Source organism: Ovis aries, chromosome 22, assembly GCF_016772045.2.
Source record: "Ovis aries strain OAR_USU_Benz2616 breed Rambouillet chromosome 22, ARS-UI_Ramb_v3.0, whole genome shotgun sequence".
Classification (NCBI taxonomy): Eukaryota; Metazoa; Chordata; class Mammalia; order Artiodactyla; family Bovidae; genus Ovis; species Ovis aries.
This window is the reverse complement of record NC_056075.1, coordinates 32,995,972-33,019,185: the sequence shown is the minus strand read 5'-3', so window position 1 is coordinate 33,019,185 and position 23,214 is coordinate 32,995,972. Positions and strand designations below refer to the sequence as shown.

Here is a 23,214-nt window from a genome sequence, read left to right as displayed (position 1 = left end):
AGACTGCAGGGGAGTTGGTAATACTCTTTTGCAGGGCCCAACAAACTACAGCCTATGGGTCGAGTCTAGCCACTGTTTTTATAAATAAAGCTTTATTGAGACCCAGCTACATCTACACCTATTCCCTTAGGTATTGTTTTTGGCTGTTTTCACACACAATAGTAGAGTTGAGACGCTGCCACAGAGATTGTTTGGCCTACAAAGCCTAAAATATTTACTGTCTGGCCCTTTATGGAAAAAGCATTCCACCCCATTCTACCTATTGAGCTGGGGGATGGTTTCATGGATGATCACAGAAGTAAGAATAAGAAGTTCATCCACCTCTCCACTAAAAATCTGTGCACTGTGCTGTACTTCAATAAAACTCTCTACAAGTCCAGAGAATTAAATATCTATGTCTTTTTTTTTGAAGGCCTTTGAATTTGTATTTCAATTATACTTGTGTTAACCATTTAGGATGAATACGGCTTCTGTGCTGCTCTTGTCTTTTCAAACTGAGAGGAGCTAGGAGATTCTCAAGAGTGGGGAAGCTTCCAACACATCACGTGATATTGTGTCCAGATCTCTTAGAAGAATGACGCCTTCACAGGATCACTCAGTAATTGTTGTTTGGTCACTGAGTCACGTCCGACTCTGCGACCCCACAGCCTGCGGTGTGCCAGGCTCCTCTGTCCTCCACCACCTCCTGGAGTTTGCTCGAATTCATGTCCATTGCACAGAATCACTCAGAAGCCATTCATATAAGCGCTGCACTTGGCCAAGTCCTGAGATTACAGGAGGGACGGGAAGGGAAAGGAGTGGGAATCTCATGTGATACGTGGTGTCATGCTACTCGAGGTTATTTTAGGGTATAGCTTAGGAGAGCAACCAGCTCAGCTCAGATTGAAATACAGCATGTATTAAGGCTAAACAGTCTTATATTTCCAGAGAAGAAAATTCTGCCCTGACAAGCACGTCGCATGTAAGCCTTAGTGGAGAATGGGGGATAGGGAAGACATCCGCTCCACTCTGCACCAAAGAAGGGTCATCCTCTTGTTCCACCACGACTGGCTACTTGGCTGCCATGTGCCTGGGGGACAATTTTACTGTGTCTGAGGTTTCCTCTTTCTTTCCCTTTGCTTCTTTTGTTTTGGTTTGCCATTTAGCCTTTGATGATCAAACTACAATCACAGCTAGACGCCTCTTGGCTTCCCCTTGTCCTGGTCCAGCAGAGACTGGGGGAGAATGAATATGCAAAGGCATGGCGGTGCTGGGTCTCTCATAAAACGTGTCTCTGTGTGCCCACATGGGCATCAGGCCTCGGCAGGGAAGAACAATACTACCTGTTCACGGAGGAATAGCAATGGTTTCAGTCCTCCAAACAATGAGCTCTGTAATTTACTCCATCTTCCTCCTGAGAACGCGCTTCACATGGCCCGCACCGTGCCAGGTGGTTTGGAGAAAGATGAACTGCCCGGTCTAACAAGGGACGCTTCAGCAACGGGTGTAAAGACACAACAGCTGCTCTGGTCTCGGCTCGTCTCCCAGTGACATGGCCCCAGCCAGCCTTTCCACATCAAGATAAGGGTCATGATGCTATCCAACCTCGACAACTCCCACACCCTGGGCAGCAGGACTTCCCAGCACGCTACTGAGATGTCGTGGGCCTCAGGACACTGTTCCTCATCCATTTACCATGGGTTAGGGTTTGGGTTTGTTCTCCATCCAAGCCCTGAGCCTGTACCTTTTTCCGGGAGCAAAATTCACTGTGCTGTTCATCAAAAGGAAAAAGGGTCCCCCAGGGAGAGGACCAGCAAGAACAGCAGCCTTGGAAGCCTCTAGGGGTGGAGGGCCACTATCAAAGAGCTGCACTTCCCCCTAAAATACACACATAGGTCAGCAGCACAACTGCAGAAGGAATCAAAATATTTTTAACGTAAGCTACTGTCACCTTGAAATGAGTACACAATATTAGAGCCCCAACCGAATAACCGTGTCTGCCGAGCCCAACTTTTCACTGACGGAATAATTCACAACGGACCTGGGGCCAAGGGCTACTGGAAAGTCTTCTCCAGGCAGTTATAGATTTGAAACAGCACAGCTACAAAGACACGGTGTGGCTGTGGACCACATACACACACACAAGTTATCTATCTGCACACGCAAGGGAAGAATGGAAATGCTATCACCAAGCGACACCAACTTCCACGGAGAGACGACCCCAAGGCCAGACTTGAACACTCCCAGGAGTTTCAAACACCTGCCCTCGAAGGGTTAACGCAGAAGCGGAAGGGCTCAAGAAGTTTCGGCACCGTCAGTTACACCCATCCATCCATCCATCCTGGCCAGGGCCAGGCAGACAGACGAAAATCGTGTTAGTCTGGTCTCCCTCCACTACTGCACTCTGTTGGCATCAGTTCAGCTCTGAGTCTATATTAGTCCGTGATTTGTTTAGCCTTTGGATTTAAGAGAATGGAAGTACTACGTGAGCAGGAAACAGGACACTCAGCAGAAGCTCCGTCGCCTTTCCCTCCCAGCACTTCCAGTGTCATATATCAACAAGTCCGAGAGAAATCAACATTTCAGAACAATCAGGTCAAAAGTGATATTCTTAGCACCACTTAACATGATTTTGAGCCACCGGAAACAACTCTCTGGCTGTCACACAGCCTCTTCTCCCATCTCATCCCCCTTAATTCTTCCCGTTCACACTGTCACCTCATTTGACTCCCAATTTAAGACCCCTCCTGAAGCAAAAAACAGTAGCCAAACTGGCGTCCGTGTGCCCATCGTGCCTGATCAAGATGCTCTTGACAAAAAAAAAAAAAAAACACATCGGTTTCTCCTGCTTTCTCTATCTTTAAATCATTTTAGCAGCTTTCCTTCTGCCTTGTTTCTTCTTTGCTCCCCACCTCCCCCAAAGAATCAACCACCACCACCACCACCACCATCATCCCCACCATCATCATCATCCCCACCATCATTATCATCACCTCGGCTGGGGAAAGGGTGGAGGATAACAGACACAAGAGACCTACATATTAACAAATCAGACTTTCAGGATCTCTTGCATGTCCTACCTGAATTGCAATCTGGTGTTCAATCGTTTTGTACGCAGAGTAATGTGTGCTCCCGGACTGAAAATGGAGCTGTAGAAAGAAACCAAATCAAAGCGTTCTGCTTATGTCACAAACTACAAGAAAACATCTTAAGCAGTTTATGAATAGCAGACAAACCTTCCTAGATTGAACTGCAGCCTTGGCATTCAATCAAGACCTGTGTATTTTTATTTGTTGCTATAAATAAGATGCTCATAATAATCTAAAGTTTAAAAGAAAAAAAAAAAAAGCACCTATTCAATAAGCAAAAGGGAGGGAGGTGGAGGGGGCCAGGAGTGAGGATCAATGACATGAAAAGGAAAGACGGATGCCCATTAAGACATAAAGGAAGCCAGTGTGCTGAGCAAGATGCTGCAGAAAAATTAACTGTGTGCTGCAAAAATCATCAGAATTGCGACACGTAGGCGAGAGGGAAAGACTGGGAGAGAGAGGATGTGAGAAGCCACAAGACTGCAAAGGTACAAGCCCCTCCCCCACCGCTCCCCCTGCCAGAGTTTGAATAACTGGGCTCTCACCCTCAAACAGAATTCTATTTTGGGGAAAACAAATGTGGCAGGCAGAGAATTCAGGGGCCACCCGATGCCTTATACATTCTTTCACAATGACTAAGCTATCAGTCCCAGGACAGCTCAGGACAGCTCTTGCAACCCGCACGCACTCTAGGAATCCACACTTCCCCAAAGAGGGAGCCAACCAGTGCCCAAGAGCCACTGAAAGTTCTGAAGACCACCTATTCGGGAGCCCAAGGGTAAAGGTATGCCCTGGGTTCACCCAGACTTGGCCCCCCCACCGCCCCCTGCCACAGCAGAAGGCTAAAGTCTCTTCTGGGCCTTTCCCCTTGAAGACCTATAGATCCCCCATCAAAGAAGTGGGTAGCCCCAAATAAAAAGGAATACCAAGATGGCTCTCCAAATTTTTCTTTTCCCCAATAATACTTGTTAATCTTGGGCTCCTATCAATTGGGAAAACAAACACCATTTGCTGACTGATTTTATAAACAACACAACAATCACCAAAAGGTCTCAACAATATCTGAAGATGCATTTTAATTGACCATAAACGAAAAAATGATGAAGAATCACATGGTCTTATGAAATTGCTGTCCATCCTCCTCACAGCAATAGGCAGATCAGCTGCATTTCCAAACACAGAACTGTATTACTAGAGCAAACTACTGCTATTACGACCACTGTACTGTTTCTATTACCAGAACCTTCCCGTAAAGCAAAGCATTACCTAGCCTAAGTGAGTTTTAGACCCCATTATTTCATATCTTACTCCCTGTAAGAAAAATTATTCATTTTATATAGGTTTTTATTTGGGGGGTGGGGGCGGAATTCATATAAGAACTTCTGAACCAAGTCAAACTAAACACAACTCAGTAGTAATAAAAGTTTTTAAATAGCCTAAATCCATACTGCTCATGGGATAAGGTAGTACTGTTCCCAGTTGGGGATACAATGGGTTCTGAGACCATTATGTCTTTTCCAAATGAACAAAAAAACACTGCTTGTATAGATATATTAGGAGTCCCCCTGGTCTCAAATGTAATAGTAATCAAAGTTAAAAGGGAGCACAATAGAGGTTGGGGGGGGAATATATATATATATATACACATATACATATTCCTTTACCTGTCAATGCAGAGTAATGAATCAACTCCCAAAAAGAACAAAAGATAAAGGTTGAGCCACTGAGATAAACCCCTCCCATGCACAGAGCTGCCCTTGCTGCCGCACCCCAACACACACACTCAGGAGCTATCCATCCAAAGTGAGTCCCTGCAGAAGACAGATGAACTTGCCCCCTCGGCCTCCCCCCCCGTCCTTTTTGTGAAAAATGCCAGTCAGTAAGCGGAGATTGGACTAATTACTGTGACAATTGTGCATCGTGTTAAAACAACTTTTGTGCGCGGGACAGGTTCCTCTGCGAGTTTGGAATTCTTGGCTGAGACCAGCTCTGGTCGAGTGGAGCGGGGGACTCTCCCGCTCAGGAAAGAAGGCAACACTGAAAGCTCGTCCTCCTTTTCAGCCGGTTTTATTCTTCCCTTTTCCAACTGCCTGATGCAGAGCTTAATGGAAACTTGTCCAGGCTTTTCTTCCCACAAACCCTGCGGAGCCCTGAGGCGATCTTGCACTCAGGGTAATCACAGAAATCTTCTATCATCAATTAAAACTGAATGGACACCTGATAACTAAGAAGACATCGTGGAAACAAAATTTCATACGATCACGTCCTTCCAAACAAATTAGTGAAACTGTGGCTAATCAGAATTCAATTTTCACTTGTCCGGTTCCATACTTAACAACACAACTCCAAAGAGTAAGCTACTAATACAATTAGGACAGTAAAAAATGCAGCTCCAAGATCCTTAAGAATCTGATTGTTGTTCAGTCTCTGAGTTGTATCCAACTCTTTGGGGACCCCACAGACTGTAGCCTGCCAGGCTCCTCTGTCCATGCGATTCCCCAGGCAAGAATATTGGAGCAGGTTGCCATTTCCTCCTTCAGGGGATCTTCCCCATCCAGGGATCGAACCCAGGTCTCCTGCACTTGCAGGCAGATTCTCAACAGGAATGCCCTAAGAATCTGGCAGGACAAAGCTAATTTCACCTTCACACACACCAATCTGCGTCCCCAAGCAATGTAACTTCATTCCTCAGGTGTCCAGGCACACCGAACAACGTTGACCAGCTCCTAAATCCATGCAGCACAAGCTCCAATCAGATCTTCACTCCTAACCAGAACCCACTGTGTTGGAGAGATTCTGAGCTAAACTTCCCCCAGCAACAGCGACAAAGACTTAAAATTTTCTCATTTCTCTGTTGCATTTCCACCCCCTCTTTTCCCAAATACTCTCCTCTAAAACACACTCTTTAAATGGCTTTTTCCCTCCCTGTAAAACACAGGGATGCCTTGTTCATTATAGTGTAGCTTTTTAAGACGAAGATAAAATACAAGGACCCAGTAAAAACTTGGCATTCTAAGATGAAACAATAATTTATTTATATCTCCGTATAAAGCTAGAAGAAAGAACAAGAGAAGGTTGGCCCTCTGTGCTTTTGTTTGTTTTTGGAAGATACGGGGAGGCTGAGAGATCTTAGAAGGCGAATTAAGGCTTATGTGATTTAAGAACCAGGTTCCCCCATGCCTGGACTCTTGGGACGCCCCCCCTGCTCTGGTCACCTGCAGCACTGTCCATCACTTCTGCATCCAGCAACTGTGGCTCTTATGCCCTGAGCCTGCACCATGCCCTAATGTGGTGCCTACCCACCACCCCTAGCCCCGATCCCAGCCACCTCCTCAAGCAACACCAAATGAGAACTCCAAGGTACTTCTCATGTTGTGCCTTCCTGTGAAACTCACAACAAAATACACCTTCCCTTCCTGTGTGTTTCTTCACAGTGGCCAGCCCACCCACCATTCTAACACTCCCAGATGACCCAGCCATGCCTCCCCCAGAGAAAGAGCCATGGAGCGCTCTGCACAGCCTGGCACACGTTCTCCAGCAAAGCAAAACCCAACAGTTCACAATCCACCACCTTCCTTATCAAGAAATCCTATCTTGATTTAGCTTGTCTCATTTCTAAGTACTACTGGCCCTAACTTTGATGTTTCCAACACAAGCCATAGAGATACCCAGAGATGGGAGAAAAGCAGTGCAGCTTTTTCAGCCACGGAGATCTCATCCTCAAAGGCAACTCAAAAACTTGAAACTCTCCACTGGGTTTTCCAACACTTAAGTGAACTTCCTGTAGGATGAAGATTAATTTTGTATGCCTACTCACACCACTAAACTGGGAAGAGGGGGAGCATTTGCTTTATTTCCATTTTTATGAATCACCTAGCTTTCTATTAAAAAAAAAAAAAGAAGAAGAAATCCAGATTCATTTCCTAAAAAGTTCTAGTTTAGGGGAATTCTTGGTTCACCTTCCTCCCCGCTGTAGCTACCACCAAAAGGCACTTGTAAGTGCCTTTAATTTACCTTTAATTTACATGTCATTAGCATAAAAGACAAAATAGGGGCCTAAGTAGATCTAAGACCTCTTCTTAGGTCACCAGTCATTTTTCAGGACAGTGACAGCACCCCCAAGCCCTATGCTGGGAGCCTCTTACATTTAGTGGGAAATAAACTTCTGACCAGGTCTCTGGGCGTCTGTCTCCCTACCCCTTTAAAAAGTGCCAAGGGGGCTTCTAACTTCTACAGGGAAGGCAAAACCAGCACAGACTGGTAGGTATGGAGGCTTAAGCATTCCTGCAAAGATCCAGACACAGAACATCTGTACCCTCCTAAAACAACAACTTAACAAAGGCAACCCCTTTTCTCTTCCTGGCTTTCTCCAGAAATTATGCTACAACAAAACACACGCCTTTAGACACAGGAACAATCTCTCCTACTGTCTCGACGTTCCATCAAATGTCTATTTACCCTCATTAATTTTTTCTTCTCTTTTCCTCAACCTGAAACCATCAGCCATGAGTCAGAGAACGATCATTAACTTTTACAGCTTTCATACACATCCACCTACTCACATTAGGGGAAAGAAGTATTGACTTGCAACACTGCCTGAGACCAAAATTCTCTAAGAAAAAAAAAAAGGTAGAGAAAATCACTTTGAGAAAGTTGTATCTATAGGTCTATGGGGGGGGGGGGGCGGCGTAGCTACATTTATTATTTATTTTTTCCCTACTGTGGTGCAGTCACTGCAAAAAGTTACAGTGGAACTTGGTTATGGTGATGGGCATTTCTGGATTTGTTTTTTGAGAGAAAATTAGATGATTTTCTTTAAACATCAAACCATAATTACAGTTCTTAAACTGTTTGGGGGAGAGAAGAAGAAAGTGAAGCAAGTTTCCTGCTTTTGTCCAAAACACATTTCCAGCATATAAACACACGTGGGCTAAAGTGCTGAGACATGTTCCTAACACAGCATTTCTCATTAAAAGTTGCTACACTAACACTCTTAAAATAATGCCCCGTCATTACTCCACTTAGCAGTCACAGTGCTGCAACTCATAACGAATTAATTTGCATTAATGTGGGTTTCACGTGTCCTTCCCTGGGTATGCCATTGTGATTCAGGCTTAATAAAACTGACAGGACAATAACATAGTGCCTTTTATTTCACTTTCCCAAATAAACCGACCCACCCAAAGACCCACACAAATCCTCTCGATTTTTTAAAGCATTTTGCTAATATATTTAGTACATCATAATTGGCCCAGCACGCAAGAACCTAGTTATCTTCTCAGTAAATATTTATAGCATCACTCTTTCCCATTCATTCTGCATTTTCTTAGAGAATCTCACTGTAGCCTACATCTGCAATTCATTGACTTTACAATTTACCACATGTTGGGATGGGAGAGGTCTTAGCTCTATTTGAATCACTACACAAATATGCAAGTGATTTATCGGTTTCAAACTAAAGACTCCAAGAGAAGGACTTCACTTTTCCTGAACATTACTTCTTCTGGCAGACCATGAACAATTACAGTTCGTACTAATTAAGCTCTGTAAATGTGCTGTGCCTTACTAATGCCTACCAGGCCTCAAATTTATTTTCATGATGCCAAACTTTAGCAAGCAATTTTAACTCCTTCAGAGCTGATCCCATTAACAGCCATCCCTTTTCCCTGCAGAAAGAGTTGTGTGGGGCTACTTCATGACCAAAAGAAAAGAATAAAATATAAAAGACCAAATTACCAGCCCCAAATCAGATATGCCTAAGGAAGAAAACAGCCTATCCTAGGAAAACCGAAGAACACCAGGGCTGATAACCTGTTCAAAGATCCCACAGCCCCATCTCTGTAATGAGCTGTTAAGGGATTCATATCTGTCCCAGAGGGCTAGTAAGTTTCTGCATTCCATTGATTAGAAAATAAAACCGTTCAGCCTCGGTCTTTAAGTTTGGGTTGGATGGAGCGAAGGACCCAGCCAGAAATGAGAGAGCCATCAGCCCCGCCCCTCTTTGCCACAGTTTCCCACACACCTCGGAATCCCACTCCCCCTTTTGCCATGTGGTCACACACACACTAGGGCAGCCCACTTCTTTTTTAAGAATAAATGACAATGCGCAAGGTAACTGGCCATCTCTCTCACATCGGGGGTCTTCACCACAGATGCCCCATCCCCAGACTCTTGCATGGTGGGAAGTCACATATCTGCTGCACAGAGCTCTTCGGGTGAAAAGTAGATTGGAACCAGTTTTTACTGAGCACATCAATATGGTTGTTAATACCATCCCCCACCCCACCTCCCAGTCATGGTATTTTCACCTCTCATAAGAAACTTCGAACTCCTAATTTCAATGAGGCCATTTTTGTCAAGCCCAAATCTCTGCCGCATCTTTTTATGCCTTTCTAACCTTTCTTAGACAAGCATTTATTCTGCCTTCTCTGTTACTTTTCTATGTCCTCCACCAAGACACCACTGCACATTTCCCAAAGGAATGGCCTTCCCATTCCCAAAGCAAACTTGGATTTTTTTTTCTCATCTATTAATTCTTTTAATCAATTCTCCTCACTCCATGTCACTTTTCTTTTAACCCTCACGTTAACTATCGCACTATGCAATTGCGTGCGTTTTCCCTTCCAGCTCAGTGAAACATCATATAAATTGAAGGGCAGCCTCCCATATCAGGTTTCTTTAAGTATTCTGGGAAATAAGCACAATAAAGACAACAGGGTCTCAAAAAAAAAAAAAAAAAAGTCAAGAAAGAAAGGAAAAAGGGATAAACCAGAAGAAAAGGAAAAAAGATCCAAACACCTAGAGCAACTTTGCTTTTGAAAAACATTCGTGCAGAGCCCCCACTGAATTTCCATTCCTGAAAGTGCTCTTTATAAATGTGTATAACAATAGCCTGGAGGAAAAGTACAAGTCAGCTGCCAAAGGAGGAGGGGGTGTCTGTCTCGGCTGGCTCAGATTGTAGGGGTGGGGGTCAGAGACGGGGGAGAGGGCAGCTTTGGTGATGGGTTGTCCCCACCACCCCCCAAATCTCATTGCTTATAATTAGTGAGAGAAATTTGAGCTACTGCCAGTGTCTGCGGACCTTGAATATTATAAGGCCAACGTGGCGTCAAATATCTTAACATTCATAAGTGTTATGGGCTGTAAATAAAGCCTGTGGATTTATGACCCGGTGGTGCTTGCCAGCAAAGGACTAGGGCACATTTCTTTCAGCAGACCTGTCGAGGTGCGAGTTTGCCTTTGGTTGTAAAATTAACCATTTCCTTCACAAATGTGCTCAATTATAAGTCAGAGTTGAAGACTGACTTACACGGTTGCCAATATCCACTCCCAGAAGAAACTCAGACGCCCACATCACACACCCCTTTCAAAAAGAAAAGCCTCAAGAATTTGATTCATCCCCCTCCTCCTCCAAACTTCTGAAATGTGTCACCTCGAAACAGTTATAAATGCGGTTAAAGATATTATCTAATTCCACTCACCAAGACTAAAAAGCTTACACCTACTTCCTTGGAAAGTGCTTATTTATTTGGCAACGCTATGGTTTAAAAAAACAAAAAAGGAGTAAATCACTCCTAGCCTGAAGTCCCTTCCCCCAATATAATGTCATCTACTTCCTGTGTAGGAGAGTCTTTGCTAAATCCAGGTTGTCTCAGACTTAACTGCCAATAAAGCTAACTTCCACAGAACTTCCAGACAGCTGGGGAAAAGGTCCCCGGAGTTTTAGTCATGGTCCAGAAACACGCGTCCGCACAAAAATTTGCAGCTGTCCTGTCTCTGCAGTGCATTTTTAATGTGATTCGGGGGCCCCTGTTGTGAAACATCTGACAAAATGTAAAATCCTCTTAGATACCTTCCAGTTTACCCACTGAGCCTGTGTAAGAGAAGTTGCACCAACATTTCTCCACCAAGAAGTCTGGGTGCTTTTCGTATGCACACAGGCACCTCGTGGCATGTGAGGAAACATTCAAAACCTGGAAAGGCTTCTACTGTAATCTTTAAAAGCACAGCCTCTGGTGCAACTATTAAAATGCTGGTTTTCTAAAGCAAATATTTTTTTAATGGCGTGCAGAACTGCAGTTATCCTGAACTGCTAACAGAACAGCATTCTTGATCTGCCAGCCCCCGGAAACCTTCCTGTAACTTTTTCACAGCTTGCTAAGAAACAGAAAGCTGACCAGTTTCCAGCAGGGACTCTAAATGAAATCCATATCAGGAAAATTAAAATCAAGGTGGAAAACTCCCAGCCAGAGTGGGGGATTGTTTTTCTCCAAATCTTTTCTCAATCAGATAGGGGTGCATCAATGAAAGCTACTTTCCTCCAGCAGTCAAGTTTCCAAAAACACTTCTTTCAGATAAACACTCTAGGCTCCCGAATGCCTCATAGTTTTGTTTCTGGGGTTTTCAGAAGGCTTTCATTTCAACAAACTGTGGAAGCGCTGGCATATTAAATTTATAATCATTAAAATATGACTTATTGGGTGAATGTTGAGCCCATAATCCAAACTGCAGACGTTAAACCCCAACCTAGAAAGATTAGCATGGAATTAATATTGCTGCCTTGAGATTGAAATCTAAACATGTTTGCCATAAATATTTCTCAAGGAGATGAAAAACAATTAGCATAAATACCAAAGAAGGGCAAGAACACCTGTTCTTTTTCAGGGCGATAAGCATTTTATTGTTCTCTATTTAAAATGTAATGACCTGTGTAATTACAGTAATATTACATTGTTATGGAGGGGCTTGGAATGTCACACTTTGAAAAGTGTTGTCAAAACAATCAGGGGTGAAGGTGGGGGGTGGGAGGACAACAGGGAAGGACCACCATTAACCCTTCACACTCCAAGGTCTAAATCTTTTGTATTAGAAAGGATTATGTTGTTTGAGCGAGGAGAAAACATCCATTTTTCACCAGGCAGAAAGAGAAGTTGCTGCCCAGCTAAATAAAACCCCAATGAATAGGCCCCTCTTGGTTTCCTTTAAATGCTGGATTCCAAGTTCTAAAATGAATTCAAGATGCTGCTTATTTATTTGTTCAACCTAGTAGCAAACAGTTTCAGCTGAAAAGCAAATAACTTTGGATCAAAGAAGATGCAAAAGCTCTAATAACCAAGTCCTTAATAAGAATTTCAAACCTAACTGGAATTTCGGCCACCAAATCCCATATTCTCATTTGGCAGGAGGGAAAAAGAAATGTAAAACTAGTTTTTCCTATCAACTTTAATACGGAAACAGTATTCTTATCTTTAGTATATACAAATGTTACCACAATTCTAATATTTGCAGTTCTATCACCTCTCATCTGCTTAACCAGACCTCTCGCCTTAATGCTTTTTTGTATTCGAATCTTTTTAAAAGCCGTTCCTATTACTGTATCAAAGGCTAAATTAACATGATGTAGAAATCTTTGTCATTTTAAAATAAAATTACTACTATCAAGCTTTATGGCGTCTCCAGCAATTAAAGCATTATTCTTGAGATAATGTATTATTCATCATAAGCCCATTTAATGATACTCCTTAATTCTTTACGTTCTTAAATAGAAAAGCAGAAACCAGGAACCCAAAGAGCTTGCTTTTGAAAGAATGCAACAGCTTACAGGTACACTCATAAGTAACAGAAAATATAGCAAAAAAAAAAAAAAACCACCACCACCAAGGAGGGTCGGGAAAAGAACAGAGCCAATTTGTCTTTACACCTTGCCCTCAAAAAACACACTCTATGAAGCACTAAGAATTTCAGATGAGCATGAAAAGACCGCTATCTTGCCTATAGATTCCTTCGGCAGCTGTATCAAATCTGGAATTGCAAGCCGGCCTTCTGATTGAAGAGGTCAGGAGTGACACATAACAGCCTCTCAGCCTCATTTCCATGTCTCTGCTTACCGGCTTAAATAAATAACTTTAATTTTGGAGCACATCAGCTAACGCAGGTAACAGATAGGAGGGAGGAAGGGACTGTGCGCACAAAAGATGTCTGTTGGGTGTTTGACACGCAAATATTAAAACTGCCTCCTGAGTTCAGAAATGTCTTCTCAATCTGATGTCACAGCACCAGGCCACCCGCTATGTCCACAATTAAAATCACAAGACACCGAGTATTCCTACAATGCCCACAAAGGGGACGGGGTGGTTGGGAGCTTTCCTTTTCGCACCGGGAAATCATTTATTTGCCTTTAACAATTTCCCTGTTTCTTAATTACAGCACAACACAACTGCTGGAGTTTCAGGAGACAGTGGGGCAAGCCTGCCAGCGGCCACAGACAGGAGTTTGCAAGGAGCCCAGAAGGGCCAGCAAGCCCGCCACCAAAGCTCAGTATTCAGATGGGCTTTCAGATGGCCAAGTGGATTTTAAAATAATATCAGAGAGACTCCCATCGTAGGGGGAGGGGAGGAGAAGAAGAAATTCTCAGGGTTACTTTGGAATGTCGCTTGGTCGGCTTGGTCATTACACAAACTCTCCGGTTCAAGATGCCCACGAGCTCCCAGGAAAAATACAACGTAGCCGGACTGTGTTTCGCCTCCAGCTGCAACCCCACAGACCGGCCCCTGCCTCCAGAAAGCGCTGGCCATCTAAGAGGAGGTCGGGCTGAAACGGTCTCCCAGCTTCCCAAGCCTGCAGAAGCCCGGGCGCAAGGGAGGGCGGGGGGGAATAATTATTTCTTTCCTTGCCGTAAAAAATGACCGGTCTACCATGCCCTTGCCATTTTTTTTTGCCGGGGCCCCAAAAAACAAGTCAAACCTGATAGTTAATATTTTAATGCTTAAAAACACTTGTAGATCGGATCGACTCCTGTCCGGCAAGCCCTCGGCCATTAGCACCGAATCCACGGCTGCTGAACAGTGGGTGCACTATTTCAAATTGCTAGCTCGAGTTACCGAAAAAGAAAAAGACAAAAGTAGTGTGTGTGTAAATAAGAGGTAGGGGGACTGAGCCAGAGAAGGTGCAAAATAACAATCGAGAAGCCGGGCACAAACGTTTAGAGATCGCGTCTAGAGATTCGGGATCCACGCTTTCAAGAGCAGGGTGGGATGGGGGGAAGCGGTTCAGGGCGAGGGCAGGGGGCAGAGGTCGGTCGGGGAAGGGGGTGAGCCCTATTAACAAATGTCAGGGGTGGGCTCGGGGCGCACGCTGAGGGAAGCGCCCCCCAGAGCCTGGCACCCCGCTCCGCCCTGAGGCCCTCAAAGTTGGGTGGCCTGCGATCAGCAGCCCACTCCCTAGAAGGACAGGCGCCCTGGGCCTCCCTCAGCCTCTCTACACCCTTGGGCCCCCGCACACCCTGGTCTCTGCCCCGCTAGGGCCCGCTGAGGGCTTTCGCTAAAGCTAGCGAGAGCAGACCTCGCTATATAACCCCAAAGCACCAAATTCCCTAGAAATACATCAAGTCCATCCGGAGGACGCCATCCCGGCTGCACACAACCCAAGAACCGCGGCTACAGGGGCCTCTCCACCCCGCGCGGCCCAGGAGAGCCCGAAGCCAGCGCGCCACGCCGCCGAGCCAAGCCACGGCGCCCAGGGCGCTCGCGGTCCTGCGGGGTGGCCCCCAGGAAAGGAAGCCCGGAGCCCCCCAAAGTTTGCAGTGGAACCCGTCTAGGAAGCGTGACCTTCCAAGGGGAAAAGGGGAGGAGGGCTGAAAGCCAGCCACCGACACTAGAAAGCTAAGCAAATCAGCGGCCGAGAGAGAAAGCCGAGGCGCTTCTCCAGGGCCCCGGGCTCCGCGCGCCCGCTAGTTCGCAAGTCCAAACACCCGGAGGGACAATCCGCTCTCTAACACCGCGCGTCGGGCGCAGCCCAGTCACTCCGTCCCCGGCCGCGGCAGCCAAAGGGTTAACCGGGGGAAGCCCAAGACGCCACAGAAGAAGGAAGGAAGAGAGAGGGAGAGGGAGAAAAGAAAGAGCCACACAGTCATCTTCCCAGGGTGAAGAAACAAACACCACCAAAGGGGGCGGGGGCAATCAGAGCGCAGAAGGAAAAAAAGAAAAAAAGTTCTTCTGATTTTTTTTTCCCCCTACCACCACCCTAGCAGAGCCCTGCTTGGAAAGCAGTCTCCCCAACATCACGAGGCAACAAACTGAAAGCAAGAACATGGCGAAGTGCAAACACATCCCAGTCCACAAAAGGCAGAAAAGTTTGGAGAGTTTCGGGCTGCTGGGCCACGAGCGGGGGAAGGGAGGCGGGGAGGGGAGGAGGCGGGGAGGGGGAGGGGGGAGGAAGGGGAGGGGGAGGAGGGAGGGGGCAGGGCAGGGGCCGCATGCGGGGCCGGGCGGGCGGGCTGCGGGCGGGGGGCCGGGCGCGGAGGCACTTACAGTTCGGGCGGTGGGCGAGAGCGATCCGTTGGGGAGGTAGGGGCTCGTCAGGTCGGGGATCATGATGAAGGGGTAGCCGGGATACGGTGGCCCCTTAAAGAGCCCTCCATCTTGCCTCTTGGCCGCTAACATGGCGGGGCGGCGAGGGGACGGCGGCGGCGGCCGCGCGGAGCGGGAGAGAGCGAGGAGAAACTTTTTAGAAAAGTGCCCCAGGTGGCCGGGGGCGCCCGGGGCCGGACCGGCGCACGGCCGGGCCGAGCGGGGCGCGGGGCCCGGGCGCGCGGGGCGGCGGGCCCCGGAGTTGGGGGCCGGGGGTGGGGGGGCAGCTCCGGGCGGCTGCGGGGCCGCGCGGGGCGTACTCACCTTCTTCCAAACTTTCCCGGGATTTATCTCGGAAACTTTCGGAGCGAGGCGGAGGCCGTCTTTCCGCCTTCCCGGAGGGGTGGAGGTGGGGAGGGCGAGGGGCAAACGCCACGCAGAGGTGGGGGAGAGAAGGGGGGGAGAAAAAGGATCAGCGAGGTGGGGGGTTTGGGGTGAGGGGGAGAGAGAAAAAAACAGGGTTACAAGTTTTTGCAATGGTGGCCCCACAAGCACACGCCGCCCGCCTGGCCCTGCGGCGCCCCGCCGCCGCCCCCAGCCCCGATTTCTCCCCTCTCAGCAACATTTGCCAAGCCCAGGAAATAGATTAAGAACCCCACCAGCCCGAGGGGCTTTTCCTACCTCGGAATCGGAGGAGCTGTTTTGATTCGTTTCTGATTCATTGACTAGAGACGATTTGACATCAGCTAAATCCCTCTCCGCCGAGGAGTTTTCGGAGCTCTTCTCCTCCTGCTCGCCCTCGTCTTTGAAGGAAATCAGTTCGTCGTTGGCGCCTAGGTCATCTCCTCCACCGCCGTTCAGCTGCGGCATTTTTTTTCACCCACCAGCAGCAATTTTGGAAGAAAAATGAAGTAGGAAGAAAAGCCAAAAAAAAAAAAAAAACCCAAAAAAGTTTTGCCCCCCCAAAAAAAAATTGCAAGAAAAAGACGAGTCCAAGGTGAACTTTTTTTCTGCTTTGGGGTCTTTTTCTCCTGGGGAGGGGAAAGAGGGAGGAGGGGAGGGGAAGGGGGGGGAGATCTTCTGCACGCGTGAGTTTGGGTTTCTTTTTTCTCTCGTTCCCAAGGATCCGATCAATGTGCAAAAAAATAATAAATAAAAAAAGGGGGGGTAAAAAAAAACACACCAACAACAACAAGAAGTCAGATATAAAGAGCAAAGGGGGGGGAAGCCGAAGATACAGGAGGAGCTCGTGCCGCTCGGATTTGAGTGAGTTGAAGTTAGACTGAGAGCTTTTCAGTTCAAAGGCGGCGCTGATTGACAGATAGAAAAAGGGGGATCGAAATCCGGAGGAACGGAGTAGTCTGGGAGCGGAGATTATTGACAGGGCGAGAGGAACACACTCGCTTAATGAGATGCCGGGGGGCGGGCCCGGCCCGGTGACGTATGCATAAATAAACAGCCGGGGTGGGCGGGGCGGGGGCGGCTAACAATGATCCTTTCGGGCGCCGGGAGAGGGAGGAGGAAGGGAAGAAGGAGGAGGAGAGGGGCGGGGGAGGAGGGGGGGAGACGGAGGGAGGAGTGTGCAGGGGGGAGAGGCCTGCGCCGAGTGTGTGCGAGCCCGGGAGTCTGGGCGAGGGAACGGGGACTCGCTCCGGGTGGGGGGCGGCTTCAGAAAAGACAATGCGGAGTAGGAGAGGAGGGGAAGGGGGGGTGGGTGGCGATCGCGTCAGGAATCCGAGTCGAGGAAGGCGGAAGGAAAGCCCACTTGGGGGGCGGGGATGGGGAGAGGCCCAGAAAAAGTGCACTTTAGAAATATTAGAAATAAGTCTTAAGGAAGGAGAAAAGGAGGAGAGTATTGGGGAAAGGGTGGGAAGTAGGGGTTTAGTGGTTAAGCCAGCAATGAAATCAACCACCCTTGGGCGGGATGTAACAGAAGTGGTCAAAAAGAGAGATCAACCCTCCACTCTCAGAGAGCTTGGGGAAGTGGAGGGCTGGGCAAAGTTCCTGGTCATCTGCAGTGAAAGAAACTATTAACCCACGAGGTCTTCCCTCCCCTTTTTTGTTGATTAATAGTGAATCATTTCGTTAAATCGTAAGTCTCTACTAGAATAAATATGCCAAGATGACTTTTTATCCAAAAAACAATCAAATACTGTAGTGTTTGTCAGGAGCATTAAAAATATCCTTAAGGAAAAATACATGATTCTTGATTTTTTTCAATGTAGAATGTTGTTCTTTTTTTTTTTTTTTTAACTGACCTTGGAGGTGGTAGGAAATCAGCTAGGATTCAAAGTCCTGTCTGACTTTGGAAGTGAAAAGTTTGGGCGTTAACACCGCCAGGGAAAATAAAACTGAAAGTTCACCAACCCCAGGGATCAGTGGTACTGGAGTCTTTCTGGAAGGAGATCTGAAATGAAAGCCCCCAAAGACTGACCAAATAATCAAGATGTAGATGGTTCTGGCAGGAAATTGCTAACCCAGCTGATGCTGGAAGACCTCAGGGAGGATATGGAAAACCAGAGGGTTGAGGCAGGTATTTGTTGATTTTTAGGCTCTCTCCTGGGGAGCAAATTGATTTGCTACAAAATGGGGAAGAAAATTATGTTAAAGGGGGAAAGGCCTGGGTCCCAAAACACAGTGTTCCTAGAAAATGGAGCAACAACACTCATTTTCTTGCAAATACCCAGTGAGAGGTGAACTGGAATCTGCAATAGGAAAGGGGACAAAAAGAACCAGGGAAAAAAAAAAGAAATCAATAGGGAATTAGCAAATTTTCTTTTAGGAACAGTGTTGGTCTAGAGTCCGAGATGTACTAAACCATTTCACCCATCCCTTAAAAACACATCTCACCTGCTTTTCAGCTGGCCCATCAGCACCTAAGGTTTCCAAAAGAAAGCAAATTTACCATGTAATATTTAGAGAGTTTCGGTTTTCAGCAAAACTGTTTTATAGGCTAAGGTCTCAGAAAGAAGACTACTAAAAATAATGATACCAAGATTGACAAGGCCAATGAGTTCCCCTGCACTGGAAAAAATTCATAACCACATTTGCACACTAAAGAGCAAGATGTGGGCAAAATAAAAATGTGGTGGAGGGGGGAGGCTGTGGAGGAGAATCACAGTAACTCCCAACTTTAATATTAATCAGAAAATCACAAGTAGAGTGAGAAGGAGCCTGAAAAGAAGTAAAACAAATGTGTACATTTAATCAGACAGGATTGCATAGGATACAAAGCACAGGGCTAATTAGTCTCAGCAGGTAGGACTAACCTTCAGACTTCATAAATAAATAAGGCGGGCACAGTTTCTAAGAGGGTGAGTGGAGACAGAAAGGGGATTATTTTAAGACACCAAGTAAAAACATGAAGAATGAAATGCTTCACTGTTAAATCCACGTACAAATGGATTTAACAGTTTCCTTTTTTTAGGTCTTTTCACTTGGTTACCTTTAGATTTACACATTTATCGAATGGCCATAGCTTTTCACACTTGCTAATTGTCACCTGTATACTTAGTGTGCCTGAGTCTGTCTATGTACAGTGTAGACTTTCCTAAGGCCTGTTTCAAGGCCTTATTTACTTAAATGAGAACACATTTACAGTAACTCAATTTTATGGCAATTTCTCCTGTGCAATGGTTCTTTTATTTTACTCTAACCCTGATCTGAATTAAATTGGATACTGAGGTCTTCTATGTCCTTTATAGGACTTACCTGGATAATAAAAAGTCATAAATATACTGAATCGAAATTTTAAGGACTGTACTTAACTGTTTTTAATGTCCTGGCCTGCATTTTTATCATATGTAAATACTAAGGACTTTCTTTGGATGATTAGTAACCTCATCCATTTTGGCATATCCTTATGTTTCTCATTCAAAGGAAACTCTTAACATCTCTGATTTAATTAATAAATTTAGAGTCATTCCATCATAGCACATTCACCGCATTTAATCTTGTTGCTTTGTGCCATAGAAAGACTTGAGACCAGGAAGATCTCAGAGCATCAATTACCCCTGAGTCTCTGAAAGGGCTTTAGGTAATCTGGGGGGATAGGGGAGAAATGGGGGAGGACGTGAAATTAAAGTCAGCAAAAAGCAAGGTAATACAATATTTAAAAGAATGGTCCGGTTGGCCTACGATGTAGATATATCGTTTGTAGATTTGCTGTGAAATTTTAAACAACCGCTGGCTGCATCCAGGTGTTGAGGCTAGATACTGATGACTGACTCTTAGTTTAAAGGACAGAGAGTTCTGCCCAAATAGCAGGGGTTCTGAACATGGGGAGGAAACCAGACCAGTCTGACTTTAGCCTGAGCCAAGGAGTTTTGCATTTAAGAATCTAGGACTTCTTGCCTCAGAGCCCTTTCCCAGGGCCAGCCCAAATCCTGAGCTGTAAGCAGACTGCCCCTCTGCCCTCGTTTCTTTCTCCTGCTCCCCATCCAGTGTCTTTTGGCTTCTTCGCTTCTCTGTTTTCTTCTCCCCTTCAACCATCCCTCTATTAAATCTCTGTGGACCTTGTTGCTATTAGTCTGCATTTTAACCTCAGAAATTAGTTTACCTCTCCCCCGGGTACTTCCTTGTTCATCCCTATCGGAGAGTGTGAAAGGAAGTTTCAGTTTATATATATCACTTTTCAGGTATTGGTTTTCTACTGGGGGTTGTTATGGAAGAGTGGTAAGTGTCCTCTGAAATAGGGGACTGTGCTTGAAGGGATATGGCGGAAACAGGCTGGCCATTGGCCTTGTTACCTATGACCCCTTTGTCCTGTCTCACCTGACTGGTGAGGTGGTTGGACTGGATATTTTCTTAGGTCCTTTCTAACATTCAGAAAGTCTATGATTTCATACTTTCAGCCTATACCCCCATTATGCTGAGAGGCTCACCTTTATAGGCTCACCTATATAGGCTGAGAGGCTCAGCCTATACCCCCATTATGCTGAGAGGCTCACCTTTATAGGCTCACCTATATAGGCTGAGAGGCTCAGCCTATACCCTCATTATGCTGAGAGGCTCAAACTATACTGGAAGTTTGGCTTTAGAATTTTGGAAAAACAAGGATAGTCTGCTTAGATTCACCAGAAGTAGAGAATACATGTCACCAACCATACTCAGCTTCCCCAGTCAATTGGCCAGAGTCTAGTAATTAAACCTTGATGGTGTAGCATACGTGTGTGTGTGTGTGTGTGTGTGAGTGCTGTGTGAGTTTTCTTTAAATATCAAGGTTCCATGATGGATGATCTGTTACCACTGTGTTGGACTTATCTATGCAGGGAGTGTGCTGACTGAGGAAAGCCAAAAAAAGAATCTGAAAACATAAGGAAGCTATAAAATGGGGAAATGTTTAGAAGCCAAAGTCCTGATTCCACTGTGATATTTTCTGTTTGCTTTTTGTTCTGTGAGGGTAATGGTTCCTTATTTGGATCTTGAGGAGAGCTACTCCTTTAGCCAACCTAGGAACACTAAAAATTGGACACCTGAGTGTTTGCAATTTTAGTGAGAGGAAGAGGTAGGCAAACAGGGCTCACTTCAGCTTCCCTGGTGGCTCAGTGGTGAGGAGCCTGCCTGCCAATGCAGGAGACACGAGTTCCATCCCTGGTCCGGGAAGATCCTGCACGCCACAGAGCAACTAAGCCCACGCACCGCAACTATTGAGCCTGTGCTCTGGACTCCCAGGAACCACAGTTCCTGAAACCCACGCATCCGAGAGCACCTGCTCGGCAACCAGAGAAGACATCGCAGTAAGAAGCCTGAGCACCGCAACTGGAGGGTAATCCCTACTCGTCGCAACTGGATAAAGGCCTGTGCAGTAGCAAAGACCCAGCACAGCCATAAATTAATTAATTAATTAATTAAACATATTTTTTAAAGGGCCCACTTCACAGGCAACCTTTTATTTCCACACCCCACACCCATAATGATTCTATCAAGGACTCAGAGGCACATGCCCTCTTCTTGAAACCCTGAGGAACACTGTTCTGTTTTTAGCACTATTCTGAAGTGTTTGGCTTGATCACCTTGCTTCAGCTAATGACAGGTCCAGGTAATAAAGTGACAATAATGCCTGATGATCCAAGGGTTAATGGGAAGATGTATGCATTTGTACAGGGTTTCATCACCTGCCTTCATAAGCTGATCACTACCGCTATAGGCATTTGTGACAGGAGAAGCCTTTCGGAAGGCATCAGTCCTCTACAAATATACCTTTCTTATTGACAAGATGTCTTTTAACCCTAATAGTAATGGAAGAAGGCCAATAAATGAAACATTTACTGCATTACTTGCCTTATTTTGGGGTGGTGTACTTTTCCTTTCTAGCCATCTCTAGAAGATGTTTTCAGCCTAATTTGCTCCCTAGAAATTTCGCTTGCTACAGTTATACGTCTATGACGTTTTATTGCCTGGAGCCAAGTCTGCATAAGAACTTTCTTAAGATATACTTATCCTAATGCCAAGCTACAGGAACCGAGCTGCTTTATGCTGAATTATTTGTGCTACCCTGATATAGAGGGCAGAGACTGCCTGAGAGTCATTGCCATAGGGTAGGTCTAAATGTTTCTGAGAAGGGGAAAAAAGGCAAGAAAGAGGTGAAAAAAGTTTCATCTAGGTTGATGTGTAGAAGTCTTTAGAATTAATAATTGAGTGTCTATTTAACATATTAAAATGCCTGAGGTTTTCTTTTCTTTTCTTTCCTTTCCTTTTTTTTTTTTTTTTAAAAAAAGCTTCAGTGACCCCATCCTTTTTCAGGGAACATCCTTGCCCACTCAAACCCGTTGTTCTGTTCAGAGATGTCATGGATACCAAATCCCCTCCCCTAAAGACATAGGTACTTTAACTTGAGGCAAGGACTGTGTCCACCAGCATTGAACAATCTCGTAAGGTGGTTTACGTCTATTCAAGGTACAGAGCAGGTGAAATTTCAGGAGAGGACCATGCCATTGTTCCCCTTGTAATGTATCTAGATTTGGGCTAACACACCTGCTTCTGGCCAAAAGCACTGTGAGATGGAGGAGGATTCAAGGAGACACCCAGGACCAGGGTGTGAAGATTTCAGACCTGGGCCCCTAGGAATCTAGAGCAGCTTTAAGCTCCAGCCTATCGTTGAAAGAAAGTAAAAGTGTTACTCGCTCAGTCGTGTCCGACTCTGCAATCCCATGGACTGTAGCCTGCCAGGCTCCTCTGTCCATGGAATTTTCCAGGCAAGAATACTGGAGTGGATTGCCATTTCCTTCTCCAAGGGATTTTCCCGACCCAGGGATCGAACCCAGGTCTCACACACTGCAGGCAGATTCTTTACCTCTGAGCCACCAGGGAAGCACAGAAGAAGGTCTAAATCTATGTCGATCATATCATTTGAGACTGGGTTAGAATCAGCTTTCCCCCTGCCTTGCAAAAATGCCGACTGCTTCTGCGCATTCCAGTGATATTTGTGGATTATATATCCTAATGAAACACTCATTTTGATAGGGAAAGGGAAGAAGGATGAATGATGAGTTCCGGGTCCGGAGCGTGGATTGCATACAGACAACAGCCTGCAGCACAGAGACAAGGCGCAAGGCTTCCAGCGAGTTTTGAGCAAACTCTGTCTGTTGGTGGCCCGAGGGCACACTGTAAATACCTAGCGCAGGAGCGAAGGCATTAATCGTTATTTCTTAAAGGTTCCAAGATATCGAGAGGGAGAGATTATAATGACCCCAAAACCCCATAAGAAGCACGGTACCCCTCCCAGAAATGGCTCTCGTGGAAACGTGGTCTTTCTCTAGGCCTGCATTCTTAGGCATGTTGTCCCACACCGAGAGATG

At 45.9% G+C, this 23,214-nt stretch overlaps 1 protein-coding gene across 49 annotated transcripts in view; it reads right to left on the bottom strand.

Annotated features, from left to right (window-relative positions):
- TCF7L2 (transcription factor 7 like 2) overlaps positions 1–16,797 on the bottom strand; it is a 200,627-nt gene extending 183,830 nt beyond the window's left edge. For 36 of the 49 annotated variants that reach the window (XM_042238689.1, XM_042238704.2, XM_042238680.1 and 33 more), the window contains exons 1-4: positions 16,097–16,797; positions 15,740–15,806; positions 15,377–15,501; positions 3,060–3,128 (exon numbers count right to left, since the gene is read on the bottom strand). In XM_042238689.1, coding sequence (XP_042094623.1) covers positions 3,060–3,128; positions 15,377–15,501; positions 15,740–15,806; positions 16,097–16,285 — 450 coding nt within the window. In that variant the 5' untranslated portion in view covers positions 16,286–16,797. The remainder of the gene's footprint in view (positions 1–3,059; positions 3,129–15,376; positions 15,502–15,739; positions 15,807–16,096) is intronic. The other 13 variants (XM_042238691.1, XM_060404495.1, XM_042238697.1 and 10 more) reach the window with 1 other exon arrangement.
- Between the last annotated feature and the right edge of the window lie 6,417 nt (positions 16,798–23,214).